The following is a 23437-nucleotide window of genomic DNA, read 5'->3' as shown; positions in this document are numbered from 1 at the left end:
TTGTATTCCTTATACAAATCTGACTTGGTCATGATGTTTTACCCTCTTCAAATATTGCTTGTTTCAGTCTGCTAATATTTTGTTTAGGATTTTGCATCTTTGTATATATATGTGTGTGAGATTGCCCTGTGATTTCCCTTTTCCTTTCTGTCCTTGTCAGGCTTTGGTATTGAGGTAGTGCTAATTTCATAAAATAAGCAAAATAATATACTTTATTCATCTGTTCTCTCATTGAGTTTGCATAAGATTGGAATTAATTCTTCCTTGAATGGTAGGTAGAATTTGCCAGTGTAGTCATTCAGGCCTGGTACTTATAGGAGGATTTAAAAATATGATTCAATTAATTTTATGTAATAATTACAGGACTGTAGGAGCTTTCTGTTTCTTTTTAGTCAATTTTGGTAAATTTTACTCTTCTGGGAATTTGATCATTTAAAAACATTTATGCATATCCTCATTCTGCAAGATCTATAGTGATATCCCTTTTTGCATCCCTATTATTGCCATTTCATCCTCTTTTTCTTTTTTTTTTAAAGAAACTTATTTATTTTGTTTATTTATTTTTCGCTGTGTTGGGTCTTCGTTGCTGCACGCAGGCTTTCTCTAGTTGCAGCAAGTGGGGACTACTCTTTGTTGCAGTGCATGGGCTTCTCATTGCAGTAGCTTCTCTTGTTGCAGAACACGGGCTCTAGGCACACGGGCTTCAGTAGTCGCAGTGTGTGGGCTCAGTAGTTGTGGCTCGCGGGCTCTAGAGCGCAGGCTCAGTAGTCGTGGTACACGGGCTTAGTTGCTCCGCAGCATGTGGGATCTTCCTGGACCAGGGCTCAAACCCGTGTCCCCTGCATTGGCAGGCGGATTCTTAACCACTCTACCACCAGGGAAGTTCCCATCCTTTTTTTCTTAATTAGCTTCATGAGAGGTTTATCAGTTTTACCCAGCTTTTGCCTTTATTGAACTTCTCTATCGTACTTTTGTTTTCTATTTCTTAATTTGTACTATTGACTTTATTTTTTGCTTCTAAGTACACTCTTTGTTTTAACTTTAGAAAGAACCATAAGGGCTTCCCTGGTGGCGCAGTGGTTGAGAGTCTGCCTGCCAATGCAGGGGACACGGGTTTGTGCACTGGTCTGGGAAGATCCCATGTGCCGCAGAGCGGCTGGGCCCGTGAGCCATGGCCGCCGAGCCTGCGCGTCCAGAGCCTGTGCTCCACAACAGGAGAGGCCACAACAGTGAGAGGCCCACGTACCACAAAAAAAAAAAAAAAAAAGAACCATACAGTTTTTGAGTTGGATGCTTACTAATTTTTAGTCTTTCTCCTAATATTAAGCATGTAGACCTCATTAATTTTCAGTCTTTCTTCTAATATAGTATATGCACTTAACACTATAAATTGTCCATCAAGTATTGTGTTAGCTATAGCCACAAGTTTTAATCTGTAAACTTTTAATTTTTATTCAGTTTAAAATATTATGTGCTGGGCTTCCCTGGTGGCACAGTGGATGGGAGTCCGCGGGTTCGTGCCCCGGTCCGGGGGGATCCCATGTGCCGCGGAGTGGCTGGGCCCGTGAGCCATGGCCACTGGGCCTGCGCATCTGGAGCCTGTGCTCTGCAGTGGGAGGGAACACAGCAGTGAGAGGCCCGTGTACCGCAAAAAAATATATATATATTATGTGCTTTGCATCATTTCTTTGTACATCAGAAGTCTTCACATCTACCTCTCTTCCACTTTCACTTGTAACTTATAAGGAAGGATTTAACTGTTTATAGTGGCCTAGTGATTATATATCAGAACTTAAGATTTAACTTTTAGGTCTGGTTCTGATACCTGTGTCTGTTAGATCCTAGAGTACTAGCTTATAAAGAGAAATCATACCATCTGCCCCATCTTTTCCCACTTCATACAAGAGAATAAAATAAATTAATTTGGTTCTGCTCTTTTTTGAATCACTTCCTATCTATACTATTGTTTAAATGGCACTTGACAAAAGGGTAATGAGAAGATAAAAGGCTGGGTCCTAGGCTTGTTTTCTTTCTTTACAGGCTGGATTTACTCTTACACTGACTTAAAGCTGTGCTCTCTAACTCTTATTCTTAGGGACTATGGGATCATCCGAACTCTGGATTTACCTATCTATGTCACACGGGTGAAGGGCAACAATGTATATTGCCTAGACAGAGAGTGTCGTCCTCGGGTGCTCACCATTGATCCAACTGAGTTCAAGTTCAAGCTGGCCCTGATCAACAGAAAATATGATGAGGTATGAAATGAGGAAGCATATTAGGAGTATTGAGAAGGGCAGCACTCCTTTTTTCCTATAAGTGATCTCTATTTCCTGCCCTAACCCTCCCCAAATGTCTAGGTACTACACATGGTAAGGAACGCCAAACTTGTAGGCCAGTCTATCATTGCGTATCTCCAGAAGAAGGGATATCCTGAAGTGGCACTGCATTTCGTCAAAGATGAGAAAACTCGCTTTAGTCTTGCACTGGAGTGTGGAAACATTGAGGTGAGAGAAGTATGGTTATAAGCCCCATATTGTTGTAGAGGAGGTGAGAGGGTTAGGGTGGCATTGGGAAGACATTATTCTGGGCTTGCTTCTTCAGCCAATATAATGGAATTAAGAATTTTTTTTGTTGTTAGATTGAGCTATCTTCCTGTTGCTGTTTGCCCATCTTTGCTTCTGCCCCAGCATTTCTATTGTTGTTGTCGCTCTGAGTTAGTCTGAATTCAGTAACTTTTAGAACAGAACCAAGATAGCATAGAATTTGGAAAATTTCATTATTTCCTTGACATTTGACTTGCTAACTGGCGGCTTAGATGAAGGAGTACTTATTAAATGTTGAGGCCTAGAGTCTATAGGCATTATTTTTAAATGGGGAGAAGCCTAAGGAAAATTGACTTTCTTACTTCTAAACTTCCTTCTTATTTCTTCTGAGGAGCCCCTGTGGATCTTCAGACCTGGCAAATGGGAAATATGATAGCTAAGCAAGAATTGGCCTTATGGAATCAGCAACTGCTAGAAGATGATTTTGTTGTAAAAGTAAATTTCTGAGGAGGAGGATAATGTGATGTGATTCTTCTATCCATGGATCCTAAGGGATCTTATTTGTTGATTGAATTTTCAGTACTATTAGATTGAAAACAAAGCTAGGAGGATTGAAAGTGTAAAGAGTTCCTTGGGAGATTTACTTAGAGACAGACGTTTTGACTGTAGTCCCTGGTTTTGAGTCACAATAACCTCCAACCTGTTAACTCTAACTCTGGGGATTCTTTAGATTGCTCTGGAAGCAGCCAAAGCACTGGATGACAAGAATTGCTGGGAAAAGCTGGGAGAAGTGGCCTTACTACAGGGGAACCACCAGATTGTGGAAATGTGTTATCAGCGCACCAAAAACTTTGACAAACTTTCCTTCTTGTACCTTATCACTGGCAATCTAGAGAAACTTCGCAAGATGATGAAAATTGGTGAGACCCCAGAAACTAAGGATGGGAAAAGGGGTCCTTGGGGGAAGGAAGAAGGCAAATAGAGGCAAGAGAGAACTTGAGAGAGAAGACCTAACTTGGTGTCTCTTATTGACTTGGTGCAGCTGAGATCCGAAAGGACATGAGTGGCCATTATCAGAATGCCCTCTACCTGGGAGACGTGTCAGAGCGGGTACGGATCCTGAAGAACTGTGGGCAAAGTAAGTATCCAGGACTCACTTCCTTTGGGGCCTTAGGAAGTATTTTCTCTTTATGGTGAGTTATTCATATGTAGTAGTGAGGGATTTCCCTTCATTGCACATTTTTTCAAGACTGCATGCTCCTACCATGCTCAGAGACTTTCTTCAAAGCCAAATGGAGGGACAGCCAGAAAATATAGTTTGGCTAGGCACTCTTAGGAAAACAGTTAATATCTTGGGGGAAATGGGTTTTAAAAGGTCCTGGAGCAGATACCGTAGTAAATGTGGTTGGTTGAATGCCATTAGAGTTTTATCGTTTTACTTCAAATCTGGAGGTTTCGCCCATTTATTTATTCATTTTATATTTAAGGGGTATTTTTTGAGAACCCACTGTATACCAAGCATTATACTAGCACTTGAGATACCTTAGGGAATAAGACAGGTGAAAGATGTGGTGTGGACCAAGGTGCTAGCTGTGAATGGGTGAGCAATGGTCAGATTCGGCATATATTTTAAAGGTAGAACCAACGTGATTTGTCGAAGGGGACTGGTTGGGGGGATGTGAGAGAGAGCAGACTGGGATGAGTCCAAGGTTCTTGTTAACACTGATGATAGATCTTAAGGATAAGCAACTGTTTTAGTTATTTATTGCTATATAATAAATTACCCAAAACTTAGTAGTTTAAAACAACAAATGTTGATTATCTCAGTTTGCAGCATGACTTAGCTGGGTGCCTCTGGCTCAGTGTCTCTCATGAGGCTGCAGTCAAGGTGTTGGCCAAGGCTGCAGACATTTCAAGGCTCAAGTAGGGGAGGATCCACTCCCACATTCGCTCTGTGGCTGTGGGCAGTCCTCAGGTCCTCACTGGCTATTGGCTGGGAGACCTCAGTTTTCTGCTCTGTAGTCTTTTCCATAGGGCAGTTCACAGTATGGCAGTTGGTTTCCCTTAGAGCAAATGAGGGCACCCAAGATGGAAGCCATAGTCTTTGTATCCTAATCTCAGAAGTGACATCCCATCATTTCTCCCACATACTGTTCATTAGAAGCGAGTCAATAGATCCAGCCCACACTGAAGGGAAGGACTTACGCAGGGACTTGACCAGGAGGCAGACATCAGGACACCAGTATTCACTTGGAAATGTACCTATACCACAAAGTCTGTTTTCTTAACAGAGTCACTGGCCTATCTCACAGCTGCTACCCATGGTTTAGATGAAGAAGCTGAGAGCCTGAAGGAGACATTTGACCCAGAGAAGGAGGCAGTGAGTCTTTATTTACATAAGTATCTCTGATTACAGGATTAACTCTGAGATCTTGGGACTATTTAAACCTACGAATGTTACTCCCCACCTGGTTACCGGGAGAGGCAGAGAAACAAATGAGATCAAAGGAGGCTCCATAACCTTCCCTAGATGGTTCCTGAGAGCTGTTTGCTTTTAACCTTCTATCTTTCAGATCCCAGACATTGACCCTAATGCCAAGCTGCTTCAGCCACCTGCACCTATCATGCCATTGGATACCAATTGGCCCTTATTGACTGTATCTAAAGGGTTCTTTGAAGGCTCCATTGCCAGCAAGGGTAAGTGCCCACTTCTTCCATAGCATTTTTGTTGTGTGCTTGTTTTCTGAAAAGCTGTCCTAGAGAGTACCATTAACTATTCTATCCTTTTCCTCTCTCCTTTTTTCTGTGTGATGCCTCATGCAACACTGAGATGCCAATTAAAGTTAAAGTCTTTTAAAAACTAAATAAAAGCATTATGGCATCATTAAAATTTGGAAGATAGGAGGGAAAAAGAGAGATGTTTCTTAGTCCATGGCTCTAACAACCACTGTTAACATTTTGGTGTATTTTCTTAGATTTTACCATATATGTAGTCATACTCTCCGTTCTGTGTTTTATCATTCATGACATACAATCTTAAGGTATAACTCAGCTACCTCAATTCTGTCACGTGGGTATACCCACTACCACTCCCACCCTTACACTCCTGTTTTCTCGGCTATGTCTACTAGTTTGTTTCTCCCAGCTGAGAGCCTAACTAGACCCTTGGGCATTTCGTGCCCAGTCCTGCTCTTTCTTCCATATCCTCTCATCTAGCCTTTGTCCTTATGCCCTGTACACACTGTAGTGGTGGTAACTTAGCAAAGATCTCAGCAAGAAATGCCAAGAGTTGGCACCAAAGGCTGGTTAGTAAGAAATTGTTTGAGGCAGTTTTTGGTAGCAGGAAGGCCAGTTGTTTTCATCTCTCTTCTATTCCCTCTCTCTGTGAAACCTATGCTAACCAGGTTAGCATAATATAGATATCACAAAAATAAACAAAAACAGTAAGTGGACACAACATTGGCACCTGCTTCTGTAAGGATGCAACAGTTTGCCTGCAGAGGAGGCCATATCTTAGACTTAGCTGGCTGTAACCAGCTCCTCCTTTCTGTTCCTTCCCTCTGTAGGGAAGGGAGGAGCACTGGCTGCTGACATTGACATTGACACCGTTGGTACTGAGGGCTGGGGAGAGGATGCGGAGCTGCAGCTGGACGAAGGTATGCATGTTCTTCTAGGAGTGTTCTGGGCAGGTGGGCTCCCTGGAGTGGGACTGGGTTGTGGGGCAGTTCTGCGGGGTGCTGGACCATAGGACCAACAAGGATCCCAGTGTTTTTCTTTCCTTTGGCTAAAATTGTGTCACTTTGAGAATCTATGTTGAGCCTGGATTTTCCTTACAGATGGGTTTGTGGAGGCTACAGAAGGTTTGGGGGATGATGCTCTTGGCAAGGGACAGGAAGAAGGAGGTGGCTGGGACGTGGAAGAAGATCTGGAGCTTCCTCCTGAGCTGGTATGTGGAATTTTCACCCTTGTAAGGTTCTCTCCATTTCTCCCTGTGGAGGCCGGTGGCCTTATCACCCCCCCAACACCTGTCCTGAGGTCCCTGAACGGGAGGGGGTCTGGATCCTCCTAGTCTGATGCTTAACTCCCATTTGAAAGAAAGAATAATAAGATTAACTAGGGTAGTGCCAGTGTCATCTTATGAAAAGGCAGCAAGCTTTTTTGCCTGATTGGCGCTTTTGGTGTATCGTTTTGTTACTGGGAAAGCTTCTCCTATTTTGAGAGTCATCTTCCACAACCACCACCCCTCTTCCCCAACAGAGGCTGGGAATAAGGTAGAGTTGTGTTTAGATTTATCAAGGCAAATTGCTTGAATGGCTTAAAAAATGACTCACTCTTTATTTTTCCCCTAGGATATACCCCCTGGTGTAGCTGGTGGGGCTGAGGATGGGTTCTTTGTGCCCCCCACTAAGGGAACCAGCCCAACTCAGGTAAGCAGGGAAACAGTCCTGTAGGGATAAGTGTTTCTGAGCTGGCTATACTTGATTAATGTGTAAAGAATATCGACACTCTTCTATTACAGATATAGAGTAGGACTGTTGGGAAGAGAAAGACCAAAATTTCACTTATCTTGGGTTTTCTGTTTCTTGTTAGATCTGGTGCAATAACTCTCAGCTTCCAGTTGATCACATCCTGGCAGGCTCTTTTGAAACAGCCATGCGGGTAAGTCTTAAAGCTACCTTGGCTTTTGTTGAGTGTGCCTTGCCTACGGTCCCAGGGGGATGATTGATTCATCTTAACCAAATGGAAATTATTATACCCACAAGGGCAGAGGTGTATATTTAACGTGGAAGTCTTTGGTCTTGCCTAAGGAAACTTGCCTCATAAGGCCTTCCTCTTACGTGCTTTCAGTCTGGCTTAGTAATCTCGTAAGGTGGATTCTTCCAGCCATCTTCCACCCATTTATAGCGTGCTTTCTGGCTCACATCAGTGAAGTGAGCACCCCTTAATGAACAGGTGTAGTTTTTGAACACTAAGCCATCTGCTATCGTAGCAATAACAAAAACAACCACAACTGCAACAGCCACTAACATTCAGTGTTGACTGTGTGCCAGGCATTATCATAAATGCTTTATGGGTATTATTAAATGAGGTAGATCCTATAATTAAATATAATTTACTGATGAGGAAACAAGTACAGAGAAGTTAAGTACCTTGCCCACTGTCAACTAGTTTTTAAGTAGCAGAGCCCAAATCTTATGTTTCTTTCCTCTTGTATTCCAGCTCCTTCATGACCAAGTAGGGGTAACCCAGTTTGGCCCCTACAAGCAACTGTTCCTGCAGACCTATGCCCGAGGCCGTACCACCTATCAGGCTCTGCCCTGCCTGCCCTCCATGTATGGCTACCCTAATCGCAATTGGTAAGGTCCCTTGCTGCTGGCTTCTCTCTGTTCCAACTTAGGGTAGATATTTCAGATGGTAACCTCAGAGACAGAATTGTCCCAGAGCTGAGGTTTCCTAGTAGGAAAAGATCTTTGGCTTGGCACTCTGTCAGGTTTGGTTTACACCTGCTGCATCCATTTCCCTAGTTTCTTTCTCAGTAGGGTGTTGTGATCATGTTGCCAGAAGAAGAGGTTAAGTCCTAGTGGGCCCCTGATCATCCTGTCTTCTTTCCCTTTCAGGAAGGATGCAGGGCTGAAGAATGGTGTACCAGCTGTGGGTCTGAAGCTTAATGACCTCATCCAACGGTTGCAACTGTGCTACCAGCTCACCACAGTGGGCAAGTTTGAGGAGGCTGTGGAAAAATTCCGTTCCATTTTACTCAGTGTGCCACTTCTTGTTGTGGACAATAAACAGGAGACTGCAGAGGTAAGAGCAGTCATAGTGTCATAGTCATACTTGTCATAGTGCTGGGCACCCCCACCTTCTTGCCTCTGTACCATGACCTTCTTTTGCCCCCTCTCCAGGCTCAGCAGCTCATCACCATTTGCCGTGAGTACATTGTGGGTTTGTCCATGGAGATAGAAAGGAAGAAGCTGCCCAAAGAGTCTCTAGAACAGCAGAAGCGCATCTGTGAGGTAAGACCTCTGGGCCTCTAAGCAGTACAGAGGCGTCTTCCCTTTTACCCACTATTAGGTCTGAATTCTTTAGGTCTCAATATGGGGAGTAAGAGAAATTTGGGCCCATTTCTGTGAGGAAAGGATATATTTCTCCACCTGTCTTCCTCATCTCATCAGTCCTCCATAACTAGGAGGCAGAAGATTTCTCTGCTTTATAGCCAGTCCTGTTTTTATTTGGTTGTTTTGCTGTGTTTCTAATGCATATGTGACCCCTTATAAATGACCTATCCCAGCTTTAGCATCAGCATGGCATGTGTTCCTCCTTCTGTCCACCAGATGGCAGCCTATTTCACCCACTCAAACCTGCAGCCAGTGCACATGATCCTGGTGCTGCGTACAGCCCTCAACCTCTTCTTCAAGCTCAAGAACTTTAAGACTGCTGCCACCTTTGCTCGGCGCCTGTTGGAACTCGGGCCCAAGCCAGAGGTGGCTCAACAGGTATATGGGAACTCCTTTAGTGAGCGTAGGGGAACTAGATCTGCTCTTACGTGGAGGGAGTCGAAGACCAAGGTCCTTGTCTCTGAAACAAAGTGCTGTATAACAGCATTCAACAAAAAGAGCCAACAAAATACCATCCTCTACTTACTGGCATGGGGACCTCCTTTTGTTCCTGGAAACTGAACTAATATCTTACTCAGACATGGCACCACTGTGAGAGTGTGACCTGCAATATGGAACAGGTCCTCTGTACCTGAAAATCAACCCAGTCCTGTCCTTAAGTTCTAGATTTCCCCTCACCACCACCACTAGCCTCCATATACATGTCCCATTACTTGTGTTTTCCAAAAGTTTTCTATTTGTGCAGTGAAAGCCAGTTTTAACCCTTTCAGGGCTAACCCTGAGAATTCTCAGACTTAGTGGAGGAGTATGGGTCTAGATCCATGGAGCCACTTTGGGATAGAGAAGGAGAAAGCCTGATACAACAGGAATGGCAACTGTTACCCCTTCACATATGACCTATACAGAGGACGTGTTCTGTATTCATTCAGTACAATTGCATCTACATCAAAGAAACTACTAAACTATGGTGATGAGATCATTTGAGTTGTGGTGTGCAGCTTTCAGTCCTTGTAAATAAAATATTCCTTCACTCTTTTAGACCCGCAAAATCCTGTCTGCCTGTGAGAAGAACCCCACAGATGCCTACCAGCTCAATTATGACATGCACAACCCTTTTGACATCTGTGCTGCATCTTATCGGCCCATCTACCGTGGAAAGCCAGTGGAGAAATGTCCACTCAGTGGGGCCTGCTATTCGCCTGAGTTCAAGGGTCAGATCTGCAGGGTCACTACAGTAAGTACTGTCCTTGAGAAATACATCTAGAATTCTGTCTTGAGGGAAGGACCAACTAGCATGTTGGTCCTTTTTGTCTCCTGTATTTCCCCCTCACACCTTGAGGCAGTGACACTGGAGGAGGGTAGAACTTCCCACTGCTCCTTCCAGTCAGTAACAATAACAAACCACTCTACTGTGCTCATTGAGGTGTGGAGGGAGTAGGCTTTCTAGGCTTCTCACCTTCACAAATCCCTAACTTTCTTCTATTTCTTCTTCCATAGGTGACAGAGATTGGCAAAGATGTGATTGGTTTAAGGATCAGCCCTCTGCAGTTTCGCTAAGGCCTGCTTCATGTGTGTAGGGTTAAGCACCGTGTTTTCCCGCAGACAGTTAGTCTTTATATCCTTCTAACTCCTTCTTCCTCAACTACCCTTCATATTATTGATGTTTAGCTCTCTCTACCCTAAAACCTAATGTCCTTTTCTCTTCTTCTATGGCTAATCAAAATGTCTAAACCTGACCTTTTTTTTTTTTTTGCCTCTGAGGACCTCTCATCTCAAGGTAACTACAGTTGTGGTCACGATTGGCCTTGCCTTCCCAGCTTAGATCTTTCAAAGAACATTTGTGATGAACATTTGTGAAATAAATTCCTGCTATATTTATTCCTTCCCTCCCCACCACCTTTGTGTACTTTTTGTTAGAAAGGAATGAGATGTAATAAATAAGATAGCATCTTTTACTCAGTCATAACAAGCTGTCAGCCATCCCCGTTTTCCTTGGGCATTTAAACTCCGAGGCAGATATCCTCTGTGTGGCCAGAAACTTAAAATCTGAGAAGAAACTGTTTGATTTTCCAGAAATGGACATCACTTTTTGTTGACTTGTTCTTTACAAAGATTGTTCTTGTATTTTGTTTCTCACACTAAATAAATAAATTTCTACAAGAGTTTTGTGGCTTGCCATTTGTTTCCTGGATACTGTCATATTCCTACTTACTCCATGTAGCTGCCCCATCAAAGCAGATACCTTTCCTTCAATAATTATTTTTAATTACAGAGGTAATAAATACCTATATGTTTTTTAAAGTACATATTTTTCATAGGATATAGTGAATTGCTGTGAGAATGGTAGAAAGCAAGTAGTTCCCCTATTCCATTATTGACTGCAACCTTCCATCTATTGCTAATTATAGAGTGTATACATTGAGCACCTGCCATGTACTTGGTACTGTTCTAGATGTTTTATGTGATATATATGTGATTAATTAGTAATACATTGTATATAGTACAGCAATTACAATGGCAATACAGAATTTTGCTTGTCATGTACTAAGATTAATTCCATAGAGTGATGTACTGTGCCTTTGATTAAAATATATACTTTTTTTCATTTTAAATTCATGTTTTCAATAAACAATACATTCATATAGTTCAGAAATCAGTAAATGTAAAAAGCTATTCTGTAACATCTTCCTCCCACCTTTTTCGTCAGCCACCTAGTTCCTATCGCCTTCCCCAAAACAGGTAACTGCCATTGTTAACTTCCTTATATCCTGCCAGAGATTTTTTGATGTATAAACAAGCAGTTATGAATATGTTCTTCCCTATCCCCCTGTTATACCTAAATGGAAGCATACTAATGATTTTAAGTTGCCTTGTTATTCATGGATATGTGAGTTATTTCCATTCTTTGGATATTATATACAGTGCTGCAATGAGCAACTTGAACATACATTGGACGGATGTGGAAAGTGAATCTGAGGATAAACTATAAGTGTAATTCCTGCTGTCAAAGAGGGCAGGGCTTTGTATCTTTTTAGCTTTAAAAGATACTTTCTTAAACAGAATCCCCAAATTAAGCCTGCCCTCTCAAAAATTTGCATGCTATTTTCATAACACTTTCTCAAGTTATAAACATTATTTCTGTAACCATAGGCAAGTTGATGAAAAATTTGGCAAAATGGCAAAAATTTTCTGTAAATTTAAAATAAATTATAAAATTAATTTTGCATACCAACATAAACATTCTGAACTGAGGGATATGAAAAAAGTGGACAGTCATCATGAAGCTTATGTAATTGGGGAAACAAAATGGATACATGTGAAATAATTAAATACCAGGAAAGAATTTGAAGTTGGTTAATAAACAGTGGACAGCCATTAAGTCCTTACTTGAGAGAGTGATATAAAGAAAATGTTGTAAAATACTGTTTTGCAACAGTGTTCACTATACGTGAAAGATGGGAGGTGAGTAAATACTGAGATGAGGTGTTAGGCTTATCAATAGTAAAGCAAGTTTAAGAAATAGTGCAAAGGAAGAATCGTGCTTATTTTCAACTCCATCTTAATTCTTTTATTTACCATCTGATGTTTTCCTTATTAACATACTGATATTACCATATTAATGTAAAGCCAATATAAATACCTGTAATGTGTGCTTGATACAGTCATATTAGAGATTACACATGTAAGCAGTTTGGAGTTGAATGAGAAAGTTAACCTGGAATAGATGTTACAGATGTTTGGGAGAAAGAGATTAATCAGGGAAGGACCTTAGAGTCCCAAATGTAATGTTACATATTTGTAATATGAGTCCTAGAGTGGTGAAGGGTTTTGAACAAAGCAATTTAAGAGTTGGGACTGGAATTTAGGTCTTCTGACTCCAGAGTGTTTTCTCCCAAATCACAGTACTTGTGCCTGGAAGAACACAGTAGGTTTTGCACAGGTATTTTAAAAGTCTGTGCCCTGTATGTCAAGGAAAGAGTAAGTACCTAAACTGGTGCTTGACACAAGTACTCAAGTGTGTGTTTTGGAAGCTAAGGATGAAAGTCATGACATAACTTTTTTCATTTAGTGTGATTTCTCCCTTTTAAACTTTATGGTACTTTATCCTTACTTCTTATAAGACACTTAACCTTGTGCCATACTTACTGTGTGTATGTCTAATCCTACCTCCAGCCTAATCCCCAGTCAACTACCTTACAGCAAGGGCTGGTCCTGATTTCTCTCTCTGCCCTCCACTGTGCCCAGCATAGGATATTAAACAACAGCAGATGCCTTCCAAGGGCTGAGATAGGTTTGTCAGGCAGTTGATGCATTCTCACAGATCTGAATAGCACAATTCCAGAGGAGGGAAGGGATGTCTGGAGTTGTCTATCTGAGTGTCCTCCAACTACACTCAACTGAGTTCTGCGAAGAGAAAAGGAGATAGGTCAGGGAAGGCAGGTCTATTACCACTACATTCCAATTGCCTCCTTGCTTAGTCCAAGGTCCAAGAGTCGCTTTTTCTGCCTGATTTAATTAACCAACATTGAGTTCTAAGTTATTGGCACTGTGACAGTTTTAATGAGGTGCAGGGAAATCAGAGATATCCACTAGATTCTGCAGAGAAACATGCCTCATCAGGGCCTGGGAAAGCAAAGAGCAGCCAATGAGTGCCCAAGTTTTAGTCCCTAGCCTAGGAGCTGGGGATGCAGCAGTGAACACGACAGATGAAAATCCTTGCTATCATGGTGCTTAAATTCCAAGGGGCTTGAGAGGAGATAACGATAAATAAATAAAATATATAGTATGTCAGATAGTGGTAAGTGTTGAGAAAAATAAAGAGGAAAAGTGGATAGGAAGTGTATATGTGTGTGGGAGAGGGGTTGCAATTGTACTTAGGCCAAATAAGGCATTTCAGAGAAGATGACGTTTGAGTAAAATACAGAGGGAAGTGAGAGGAAACTAGCATGTTGGGTATGCCGTTAACTATCGTTATTGATTACACATGCACAGCTTCTGGTTGTTCGTAGGCAGTTTGTCCCAATTTGGCCTACCCACAGTTCAGGAAGAAATAATAAGCCAGGTAATGCGGGCAGTTGAAAGAAAGGAGGCCAAGCCAGTAAGAAACCTGGCAGAAGGTAACAGTAAATTCCCCTCTGTTGGTTCTACGTCCCTAGAGAAAAAGTGGAAGAAAAAAAAAAAAAAAGAATCGAAGCTTCCTGTCCCTTTAAAAATGGCGGCCCGGCACGGGCCAACAATGCCATTGGCTGCACGAGGCAGAGGGGGAGGGCGCGGGGGGTGGGGTGCAGAGTCCTGCCTCCTACGGCACGGCGGAGGTGGCAAGATGGCCGCGGCCGAGGAGGATGGTGGTGTTGGGGCTGAAGCCGACCGGGAATTGGAAGAGCTTCTGGAAAGTAAGAACCCGTAATGGGAAAGGCCTGAAGGGGGCGGGTGTAAGGATCCCTTCAGGGGGTTAGGTGAACCTGAGGTATTTGGGGCGGAGCAGGAGAGGTTCTCCAAAGGTTGGTCGGCGGCGGAGAGTCTGCGACCCCCGAGATAATCTCTGGGTCACCCTCTCCTTCGCGGCGGGAGCTGAGGAGCTCGCTTTGGGTCCCTGAGCGGCCCAGACTGTTGATTTCCTTGCTGGAGGGGAAACTAACCCAGATGACGATGTTTCACGATCCCACTCCAAACTCCCCTTACTTTTTAGATTAGTAAGTTCTTAAAGTCTGACTTTCTCCCCGCCGGCAGCAGCCTTCGGTCCTCGGTGGGCCGCGAACCGGACATCCACGGATCGCTTCCATTAACTCTTAGCGAGCCCGAAGTGCGTCCTTCTGTGCACTGTCCTGTTCTCCTTAACACAGAAGACACGCCTTTCCTTCTCCCAGTCCTTTCACCTTTCTCTCACCAGGCCCCTTTCCAGTTCTTTCATCATGTCAGAGCTCAAACACACTCCCTTCCCATTATTTTGAAAAACAGGGTGAGACGGCCTCTGGGGAAGACAATTCACCCTCTTAAAAGAGGGTGGCTGTACTTTTCCTCCTTAGCCCTGTTTCTTGGCCAGAGTGGGGCCGCTGCCCTCCCCTTACACTTAGAGTCTGGCAAGCAGAATGGTGGTGAGGACAGAGGCTTTTCGGGGAAGAGGTGAATATTTTTTTGTTTCTTGCTCAGTCACAGAGTGGGCAGGCAGAAAGATGAACAGAAATTGTGAGAAGTGCTAAGTGACTGTGTGAGTCTGCAGAGAGGAGGCCAGAGGGAGCTCTAAGAGCTTTGGGGAGGGAGAGTGAAACTGGAAGATAAGGGAGTTCAGTGCCCTCCCATGGAGTGTAATATGGAGTCCCTCAGTTCATTACTAGTACCAGGACCCATGGGGAGCTAGGTGAAACATCTTGTGGCTTCAGCTTTCTTGCCAAAGATTATTCCCTTTAGGGCTCCAGAATGAGTTCAGGGGGTTAAGGACATCTGTGTTCTCTGCTCCCCTTGGATATCTGTATGGGATTTCTAGGAGTCATTAAAGAATGGCAAGGAAGGCACTGTATAGATGGAGATGTCTCTGCAGAAGTTTTAACTCTCTTCTCCCAGCTCTGAGAGAGATGCTTGTTCCACCTTAAGAGATTTCTTCCCCTTTGATGACAATAAATTAGGTAATGGGGTGGGAAGTGGGAGGCTTATTGAGGGGTGGGTCAGGAAAGGGAGACTCAAAAAAAGGAGAAAATTTAGGAAAGTTGACAGTTTGAAAGATTGTCCTCTTAATGCTTTGCCCAGAAACTCCCCAGCCTTGCATCCTCATCCATCCCCGAATACACGCCGTGTTTCTTGTTTCTGAAGGTGCTCTTGATGATTTTGATAAGGCCAAACCCTCTCCAGCACCCCCTCCTACCGCCACAGCCCCTGATGCTTCGGGGTCCCAGAAGAGATCGCCGGGAGACACTGCCAAAGTATACGTTCCACCCACTTAAGGGATGGGGGGGCGGGCAGTGGGCATGCAGCTCTGAGCAGAGGTTGGGCAGGCCCCTGTAGGCCAGAGGGGAGGTGGGGGAGGTGCCTTGGCCTCACATTGCTGAGTGCTCTTGCAGGCCTCAGTCCTTGTGAAACAGGGACTTCAGATTGAGTAGAGGGATCTCAAGGAAGTTCTTTAAGAAAAGAGCAGATTTAAATGGTTGGATTGGGAGTGACACTCCATACCGTTCCCTCAGTGGCCAGATACCTTTTTGCTGCTCTTAGTAAGAGAGGTAGTCAGAATGTCCAGTGGAGGTGGGTAGGAGGGAAGCACTGCATTTCCCAGAGCCACTGCCTGTGACTTTTGTCAGAGGCCATGTGCAGTGGAGTGCCAAGTAAGAGATGCACTTAGGCCACGTTCTCCCCTGCAGGATGCCCTCTTCGCCTCCCAAGAGAAGTTTTTCCAGGAACTGTTTGACAGCGAGCTGGCTTCCCAAGCCACTGCAGAGTTCGAGAAAGCAATGAAGGAGTTGGCTGAGGAAGAGCCCCACCTGGTAGAGCAGTTCCAAAAGCTCTCAGAGGCTGCTGGGAGAGTAGGTGAGGAGGGGACCCCAGACAACTGAAAATGTCTGAGCAAACCTCCTAGGTCATTGTTGCTTGAGGACACCAAACTTTGTAAAGTTGACAGCAATTATGATACCACTGCCATGGGATGGGGGAGGAGATGGGAGGAGGCATGAGACCCTGTTTAATGAAAAGCATGAGATAAGTTGGAAAGTAACAGAAAAGATTATTAAAAAGTGACCATTTTAAAGGTCACAGTGTTAATGTGGGTGTCATTGTGGAGAACAAACTGACACACAGTTCATGTAGTTTTATGAAAATAACTATGAAGATAACCATAGAGTATTCAAAGATGTGGAGTGCTAGTGATTTACTAATAAATGCTCCATATCCAAGCTGGTAACCAGGTCAGTCCAGGCAAGCAAACAGTTAAAATCCTAAATGAACTTGGCTCTTTTCATCTCTCCTAGGCAGTGATGCGACTTCCCAACAAGAATTCACTTCTTGCCTAAAGGAGACATTAAGTGGACTAGCCAAGAATGCCACTGACCTTCAGGTGAGGGGGAAGAGATAGGGAACCACAGGGGGCCCACTCCTAGACACTTCACCAGCAGAGTCTCAAAAGGCAGACTCTTGGGTATCATCTCAAGTCTGTCCCTGCCTGACTACTTTGCTACAGGCAAGTTTAAATAGTTCTTTCCCACCTGAAAGGTTGGTGAGCATCCCAAGAAGGTAGTATACTTGCTCACCTCCCTCCTGTCCTTTCTAGAACTCTGGCATGTCAGAAGAGGAGCTGACCAAGGCCATGGAAGGGCTGGGCATGGATGAAGGAGATGGGGAAGGGACCATCCTCCCCATCATGCAGAGTATCATGCAGAACCTCCTGTCCAAGGATGTGCTGTACCCGTCACTGAAGGAGATCACAGAAAAGGTTTGTGAACTTCTAATTATGCTTTTCCTCTTTGTTCCCCATTGTATCAGCTCCTGTGAGCTGCTTTGTCTATTTAGAGCCTGCAGAGATAGAGTAACTCAAGTGTACAGGTTCATCTATTTTTTTCTCCTTTATTTATTTGGAGGGGGAGAGTTAGGGAGGAGTTGCATCTCCAAGAGAATAAAGCTACCATAAAGTTGCATCTCCAAGAGAATAAAGCTACCATACTAATAAATATTCTGACTAATAAATATGTTTAAGGTAGAAGGGGAAATCCTTCAGCTCTAGTTTTCTGTAAATTGGTCTAAGTCTCTGTTGTTGTCTGATAAACCTTTCTTGCATTTCCAACTTCATTAATTTCTCCAATAAGGTTTCACTGAGGATTTACTGGCTTTATGCTGTTAACAATTTTTAAGAGTAGTTTAAATGATGGTCTCTGCCATCACAGAGCTTACAGTGTCACTGAAGAGATGTTTAAAGGTTGTTAAAACAAACAAAAAAGAAGGGATATGTGACAGAGATCATATGTGGCCCTTAAAGCCTCAAATATTTACTATCTGGCTCTTCACAGAAATGTTTACTGTCCTCTGGTGACCGTAAATGCTAGCACAGCCAGGTGATCTGATTGAAGTGAGTGCTACTTCTCATGCTGAACTCGCTGATTTAGCTTTTCCTTCTCCTATGTTCCCGTCCCCTTCATGTTTTACTCTTCCTCATATTTTATTGCCCTTACTTATTCATTGTTCACTTACTTCCTCCCCACCCATTCTCTCTTTGCTTAGTATCCAGAATGGTTGCAGACTCACCGAGAATCTCTACCTCCAGAGCAGTTTGAAAAATATCAGGAACAACACAGTGTCATGGGCAAAATATGTGAGCAGTTTGAGGCAGAAACCCCCACAGATAGTGAGGCCACTCAAAAGGCTCGTTTTGAGGTGGTGCTGGATCTCATGCAGCAGGTAAGGCCTCCTCTTGCCGTCTGCCCGCTGCTGCTATCTGCTTGCGTGTTCAGTGGAGGAGGTGTCCTGGAAGGAGGCCTCCCTGCCCAGCCAAGGTGGAGGAGGGAGCACAGGAGAGGCCACATAGCATGGTCTTAACTCTTGTTCCTCTTTCCTTATTTTCCAGCTACAGGATTTGGGCCATCCTCCAAAAGAGCTTGCTGGGGAGATGGTGAGTATACCTTCTCATATACTTTAATCTTAGCCCCGGTTTCCAGTATTTTGTAACCTTTAATGATTTCACCTAAGGTGATAATTGTGGCTGCTGGGGATGGACCTTCAAAAGCTCTAACTTTCTGAAATAGGAGGAGTTATCTGAGTCCCTTCATCTCTTCTCCAGCCTCCTGGCCTCAACTTTGACCTGGATGCCCTCAATCTCTCGGGCCCACCAGGTGCCAATGGCGAACAGTGTCTGATCATGTGAAACACAACATGCTTTCTTCCCTGATTCCCAGCCGTGGGGGAACGTCTGGAGTCAGCAGAACCACTGGGAGCTGAGGCAGGAGTGTCGTCTACAGGAGTGGTCTGCCCACTGCCATCTGTCATCCCACCCAAGATTGTGCCATACCAGCGGAGGCTTTTTCTCTGTCTTTCTAGGAATAAGGCCTGTTCTGCAGATCATTTCTGTGAACCCTTTCCATTGTGGTTTCTGCTGCTAGCAAAGGCCCAGCTACCTACCAGGTGAAGGAAGGTGTCCCTTTTGGGGCATGCACCTTCTTTCCTCTCGCAAAATAATGTTATACAGGGCCACACTGAGTTACTTTTGTACCCAGGGTCTTCGTGCCTTGTGTCTACTCCCTGTCTTGGACCTGGGGAGCAGGGACAGAGTCCTAGGACTCTATATTTCTATAGTTCTCTTGGGCAGCACCTGTGGGAATGAATGGGGAGAAACTTAGCCTAGGCTGGGGGTTTAGGTCTGTCACCACACCCTCTTGCCTTCAGACTGTCCTGAATTCTCTGAAGGGAAAGTAAGTGGGGGGGGGGGCTTTTGCATCTAAAAATGCTACTCTTTCACAGTAGGTTGAAAGAGAAGCCCTGGGATTCTCCTCTCTCCAGGTACAGAGTCCTCAATTGCCTGTTCCAGCCTGAGAACTCAAGTAGCTGCCCTGTTCTTTCTATAATGCTATGTGATCTGGGTGAACTCAGCCCTTGACCTTCCTTTATCCCCTGCCTCTCCTCTCATCTCTCTATTTTAAATACCTCTTTATTCCAACCCTTCTCTGAGCCCAAACTGTGACAAAGAAGGGCCCATCCTGTTTCCCCTCATCTAGTCCATCCACCACCCTCACTGGCCCCCCTATCTCCCTGGCAAATGTATATAATTATAGTGTCAGGTCTAGGAAATGAATTACTGTTCTTCCCCAGATACATTTTGGCTTATTTGAGACATCTGATTCCTTTGAATCCTGTTCATTGATTCAGGGAGGTAGCTTGGGAAAGGCGGGGTGGGATGCAGCCTGGGTCCTTTTTCCTGACTAATAAATATTCTGAGTGAGGGATTGAGCCTGTTTTTCATCCAAGTCTTTTCCTAATCTTCCTCAGCTTCTCTAAGCTGCCGTGTGAGGAATGTTAGCATAACATTGCATTACTGGGTTCTACCACCACTTCCCTTCCCCAGCTCAGTCTGCACCTCAGTTGGCAAAGGAGACTGAATGGCCATCTTTCCTCATTTTCTCTGAATATTTCAATTTGGGAAGCCCTTCGATTGGTATTGTATTTTAACATTTCACAGTATTATTATTAATGTTAGTAATATATTGTTAACATGTTTACTAAATTATTTTTCTTTGAGCTGACCTTGCTTTTCTCTGTGGGAACCAGTGAATCTGTAGACCTTGGCTGCCACATATTGGTGGATACTCTGGTCAGACCAGCTGGCTGTCCTGGTTCAGCACTGAGAAAATAACTTTCAGAGCAAATTTGTACTTACCATTTGTGGCACTTTGAGCTCCTGACATGTCACTTTCCCTTGGATTAAGACTTTTCACCCCTTAATATCCCACACATTCTGTGGTATTGGCGAGGAAGGAAATGTTCTTAAGGCCTGAGGTTGTTTGGGAAGGTCCAGCTACTGTACCTTAAAGTACAGAAGAGCCCGGGTCTGAATCTGAGACTCCTCTCCTCTGCAAGAGATGGGAAAGTGCAGGCAGAGTTGTGATGATGGTCACAGGACGTGAATGGCCAAAATTCTCTCCTTATAACTAGCAAAAACTGGATGAGGAAAGAGAAAAAGGAGGGAAGAACGAAAGGGCCTTGCACCTTGAGCTATGTGCCAGTTTTCCTTTACACATTCTCACTTCTGCTGGCCTGGCCAGGGCTTACACCAGGAACCTAAACAGATGCCACCTTAGTTTTGTTCCCAGGCCATTCATTTTCATTTTGATTTTGATTGAACATGAACAAATTGACCTCAGGTTACTCTCTGTTCCAAAAATACTATTTGAATTATTCTAGGACTTGTGGAAAGATGGAGCGGTCCTTCTCAAACTGTGATAAAGGACCAGGTTTTTTGTTTTATAAGTATCCTGTCCTTTGTCCACCAATATGTGTTCCATATGTGCAGTTCACACTGTGGGCTACCCACCACACAAGTTTGACAACACCAAACTGACAGACCTCTTCCGCAGGATAAGGCCACTGATGATGCATTTGGATATTATAGCAGTCAAAATGCTAGGGACTTCCCTGGCAATCCAGTGTTTAGGACTCCGAGCTTCCACTGCAGGGGTCATGGATGGGTTCGATCCCTGGTTGGGGAACTAAGATCCCGCATGCCCCATGACGCGGCCAAATAAATAAATAAATAAAAATAAAAAACGAAATGCTAAAAGGTTTCTGAACACATTTAATTTCTAACTCATTCTTGTCGCAGACTGGTGAAAAACTGTTCACAGACCAGTACAAATTTCCAACCACCTGAGTAGCACTGCTCTAGGGCCCTCCTCAGTCTCTCCACAGTTGCATCAGCCAAAGGGATACATTTCTATACTTGTTCCATGTGAGGGTTGCTTCTACTGAACCTTTTCTTCAGCAAGAATGTGTCGCTATAAGGACTTTTCTAGTATTTTTCTAGCCTTCCTTTGCTGCTTAAAATAACCATCACAAAGCTTAGGTTTAATCTGTAAAGTGTTTATGCTGCTCTCAAACTTTAAAGGAAGTGCCCCTTTGTTCCAAAATTCTGTACATTGGAAAACAAATTTGTAATTGTTTGGATGGTTTAATTAAGAATCAAGTTAGTACTGTGATAATCATGTTCCTATGATTCTGGAACATCCTGGCAGGGGCCCCATGAGGTGCTTATAATGTGCTGTTGAGATGGCTTTTTGGGAGCTTGGGAGAAACGACGGCCCACAGTAAATGAAGTAGAGATGACAGACCATATGAAAAATGATCAAAAGGCTTAGAGGAAGTGTGCATGCAAGAATGAATGTATATTTCACTGGAAAACCCACCTGCTGACTATGTTTCTCAGGAAGGCCTCAGGAAAATTTTGTATAAAAGAAAGGCACTAATGAAGGGGTCACCAGCATGTTTGAGAAGTTAAGAAGTGGTTGTCTCTGTGGGTGGAGGCTGATGGAAGAGGATATTTAAGAACTGGTTTCCTTGGTAGTGGTGGGGCTAATAGGATCCTAGCATTTGGCCCTGATAGCAGAGGCCAAATGGCAACACTTAACTCTCAGAAGCAGGGTGGGTGAATTTCCATAAGGGCAGCACGGTCAAGGTGGAGGTGGCTAATGGAACGTGGGTGGTCTTAGGGACCATATAGATGGACAGTCAAGTAAGGTATTGATTTACATATAATTAAGAGTGACCAAGAATGGTTGAACAGAAGGCTGAGGTCAGTAACTTCAATGAAAAGTCACAATTCCTTGCCTAGTTTATAGGCCTGAGACAGTTGTCGGACTCAATCTATCAATTGAATGCACAATTTACTTAGTTAATCATACACTAGGGAAAGAAGACTACCCAAAATTTTTGAGTTGGAAAACCAGGGATACGGGGTCTGCGTTACACTGATACCAGGGACCCAGAGCACCATCACAGTACCTCCCATTCCTGCATTCCCCCCGCCCCACCTCACCCCAATTACAGTAGGAAAATATAGGGTCAGATAATAAATGGAGTGCTTGCCTAGGTCTGTCTCACAGTGGGTCCCAAAATCCACTTTATGGTCATTTTTCCAGTTTCCCTAGATAATCAGAATGGACATATTTGGTAGTTGGCAGAGACCCCAAGTAGAAGTCCCTGAAACTGCACCCGCACCTCTGCCAAAATAGTAAATAAAAAGTAATATTGCATTCTGGGGGAAATGGCAGCAATTCGTTACACTCTTAAAAACTTAAAAGGGTGCAGGGATGTTGGTCCCCATCATATCCTCATTTAGTTTCACCATTCTGGTCCTTGCAAACATTGGGTGGGATGTAATGGACTACAATGGACTGCTGTAAACTTAAGCAGTTAGTAGTCCTGATTGTAGTACTGTGATGGATGTATTTTCTTTTTTTCTTTCTTTTTTTTTTTGCATTGTAACTTCATAATATGATTTTATACATTTATTCTGAGAAATAGAATAGAAAAGCAGCCACTGTCAAGCAGGAGCTGTTCTGGCCCTTACAAGTAGGTCTTGATATTTTTCTGTTGAATACAACCAATTTTACATCAGACAAGCTTCATCTCTGGCCTGTGTAGTTAACGAGACACTTCACCTGCAAACACATGTTGAGTCCACACTCAGTCTGAGAAAACATCAGCTCTCTTTCCTGGTGTCAGGACTTAAGGAAGCTCAAGTTCTTGATGTCTCATCACAGAAAGAATTCAGTGAGAGACAAAGTGATAGGTAAAAAGTGGATATATTTAGAGAAACACACTTCACAGACAGGAGTGTGGGCCATCTCAGAAGGCAAGAGGCCAGATGTATTTTCTTTACTGGAGAGTGACGCAGCCTCTGATATATTATGTGGCTATTAATATGTACCATCTGGCCTTTTTTACAGAAAGTTTCCTGATCTAGTGAATATATTCTTTCAATACTAATAAGGAAGAATCAGAAGCAGTTGGAATCGCAAGTGATGGCCAACAGTATATGTTCACAGTTCTTTTTTTAAAAATATTTTATTTATTTATTTGGTTGTGCTAGGTCTTAGTTGTGGCAGGCGGGCTCCTTAGTTGTGGCTTGCCAGCTCCTTAGTTGCGGCATGCATGCGGGATCTAGTTCCCCGACCAGGGATCAAACCCGGGCCCCCTGCATTGGGAGCTCGGAGTCTTAACCACTGTGCCACCAGGGAAGTCCCTATGTTCATGGTTTTGATCTAGAGCTATGTTAATTTTTCTCTCTTTCACAGTATAGTCCAAAAGGACCTGGAT

General features: G+C 43.7%; 2 protein-coding genes across 3 annotated transcripts in view; both read left to right on the top strand.

Moving 5' to 3' along the window:
• The window catches only part of COPA (COPI coat complex subunit alpha), a 50409-nt gene extending 39516 nt beyond the window's left edge, over positions 1 to 10893 (top strand). For both annotated transcript variants that reach the window (XM_079931949.1, XM_079931948.1), the window contains exons 18-33: positions 2096 to 2258; positions 2361 to 2507; positions 3277 to 3466; positions 3589 to 3684; positions 4838 to 4926; positions 5120 to 5243; positions 6113 to 6202; positions 6383 to 6492; positions 6896 to 6973; positions 7137 to 7205; positions 7767 to 7903; positions 8165 to 8351; positions 8450 to 8560; positions 8879 to 9040; positions 9702 to 9896; positions 10160 to 10893. In XM_079931949.1, coding sequence (XP_079788075.1) covers positions 2096 to 2258; positions 2361 to 2507; positions 3277 to 3466; positions 3589 to 3684; positions 4838 to 4926; positions 5120 to 5243; positions 6113 to 6202; positions 6383 to 6492; positions 6896 to 6973; positions 7137 to 7205; positions 7767 to 7903; positions 8165 to 8351; positions 8450 to 8560; positions 8879 to 9040; positions 9702 to 9896; positions 10160 to 10219 — 2008 coding nt within the window. In that variant the 3' untranslated portion in view covers positions 10220 to 10893. The remainder of the gene's footprint in view (positions 1 to 2095; positions 2259 to 2360; positions 2508 to 3276; positions 3467 to 3588; positions 3685 to 4837; positions 4927 to 5119; positions 5244 to 6112; positions 6203 to 6382; positions 6493 to 6895; positions 6974 to 7136; positions 7206 to 7766; positions 7904 to 8164; positions 8352 to 8449; positions 8561 to 8878; positions 9041 to 9701; positions 9897 to 10159) is intronic.
• A 2940-nt stretch (positions 10894 to 13833) lies between these two features.
• Positions 13834 to 23039, top strand: PEX19 (peroxisomal biogenesis factor 19). The gene is made up of 8 exons (XM_079944996.1): positions 13834 to 14055; positions 15470 to 15579; positions 16012 to 16177; positions 16615 to 16700; positions 16914 to 17075; positions 17858 to 18034; positions 18201 to 18245; positions 18414 to 23039. The coding sequence occupies exons 1-8, from the start codon at positions 13875 to 13877 to the stop codon at positions 18495 to 18497; spliced, it is 1011 nt and encodes a 336-aa protein (XP_079801122.1). The 5' UTR covers positions 13834 to 13874; the 3' UTR covers positions 18498 to 23039.
• The last annotated feature ends 398 nt before the right edge of the window (positions 23040 to 23437 follow it).

The sequence above is a fragment of the Stenella coeruleoalba genome, assembly GCF_951394435.1.
Source record: "Stenella coeruleoalba genome assembly, chromosome: 1".
Taxonomy (NCBI): domain Eukaryota; kingdom Metazoa; phylum Chordata; class Mammalia; order Artiodactyla; family Delphinidae; genus Stenella; species Stenella coeruleoalba.
Note: the sequence above shows the minus strand (reverse complement) of the source record. Positions and strands in the feature narration are given on the sequence as shown.

What these genes read in the sequence shown, in the direction of transcription:
- PEX19 (XM_079944996.1), top strand. Translation starts at nt 13,875, where the DNA reads ATGGCGGCCCGGCACGGGCCAACAATGCCATTGGCTGCACGAGGCAGA. An exon ending in CGCCGGGAGACACTGCCAAA is followed by an intron (nt 15,580 to 16,011) that starts GTATACGTTCCA and finishes TCTCCCCTGCAG; the next exon opens with GATGCCCTCTTCGCCTCCCA. An exon ending in AGAGGCTGCTGGGAGAGTAG is followed by an intron (nt 16,178 to 16,614) that starts GTGAGGAGGGGA and finishes CATCTCTCCTAG; the next exon opens with GCAGTGATGCGACTTCCCAA.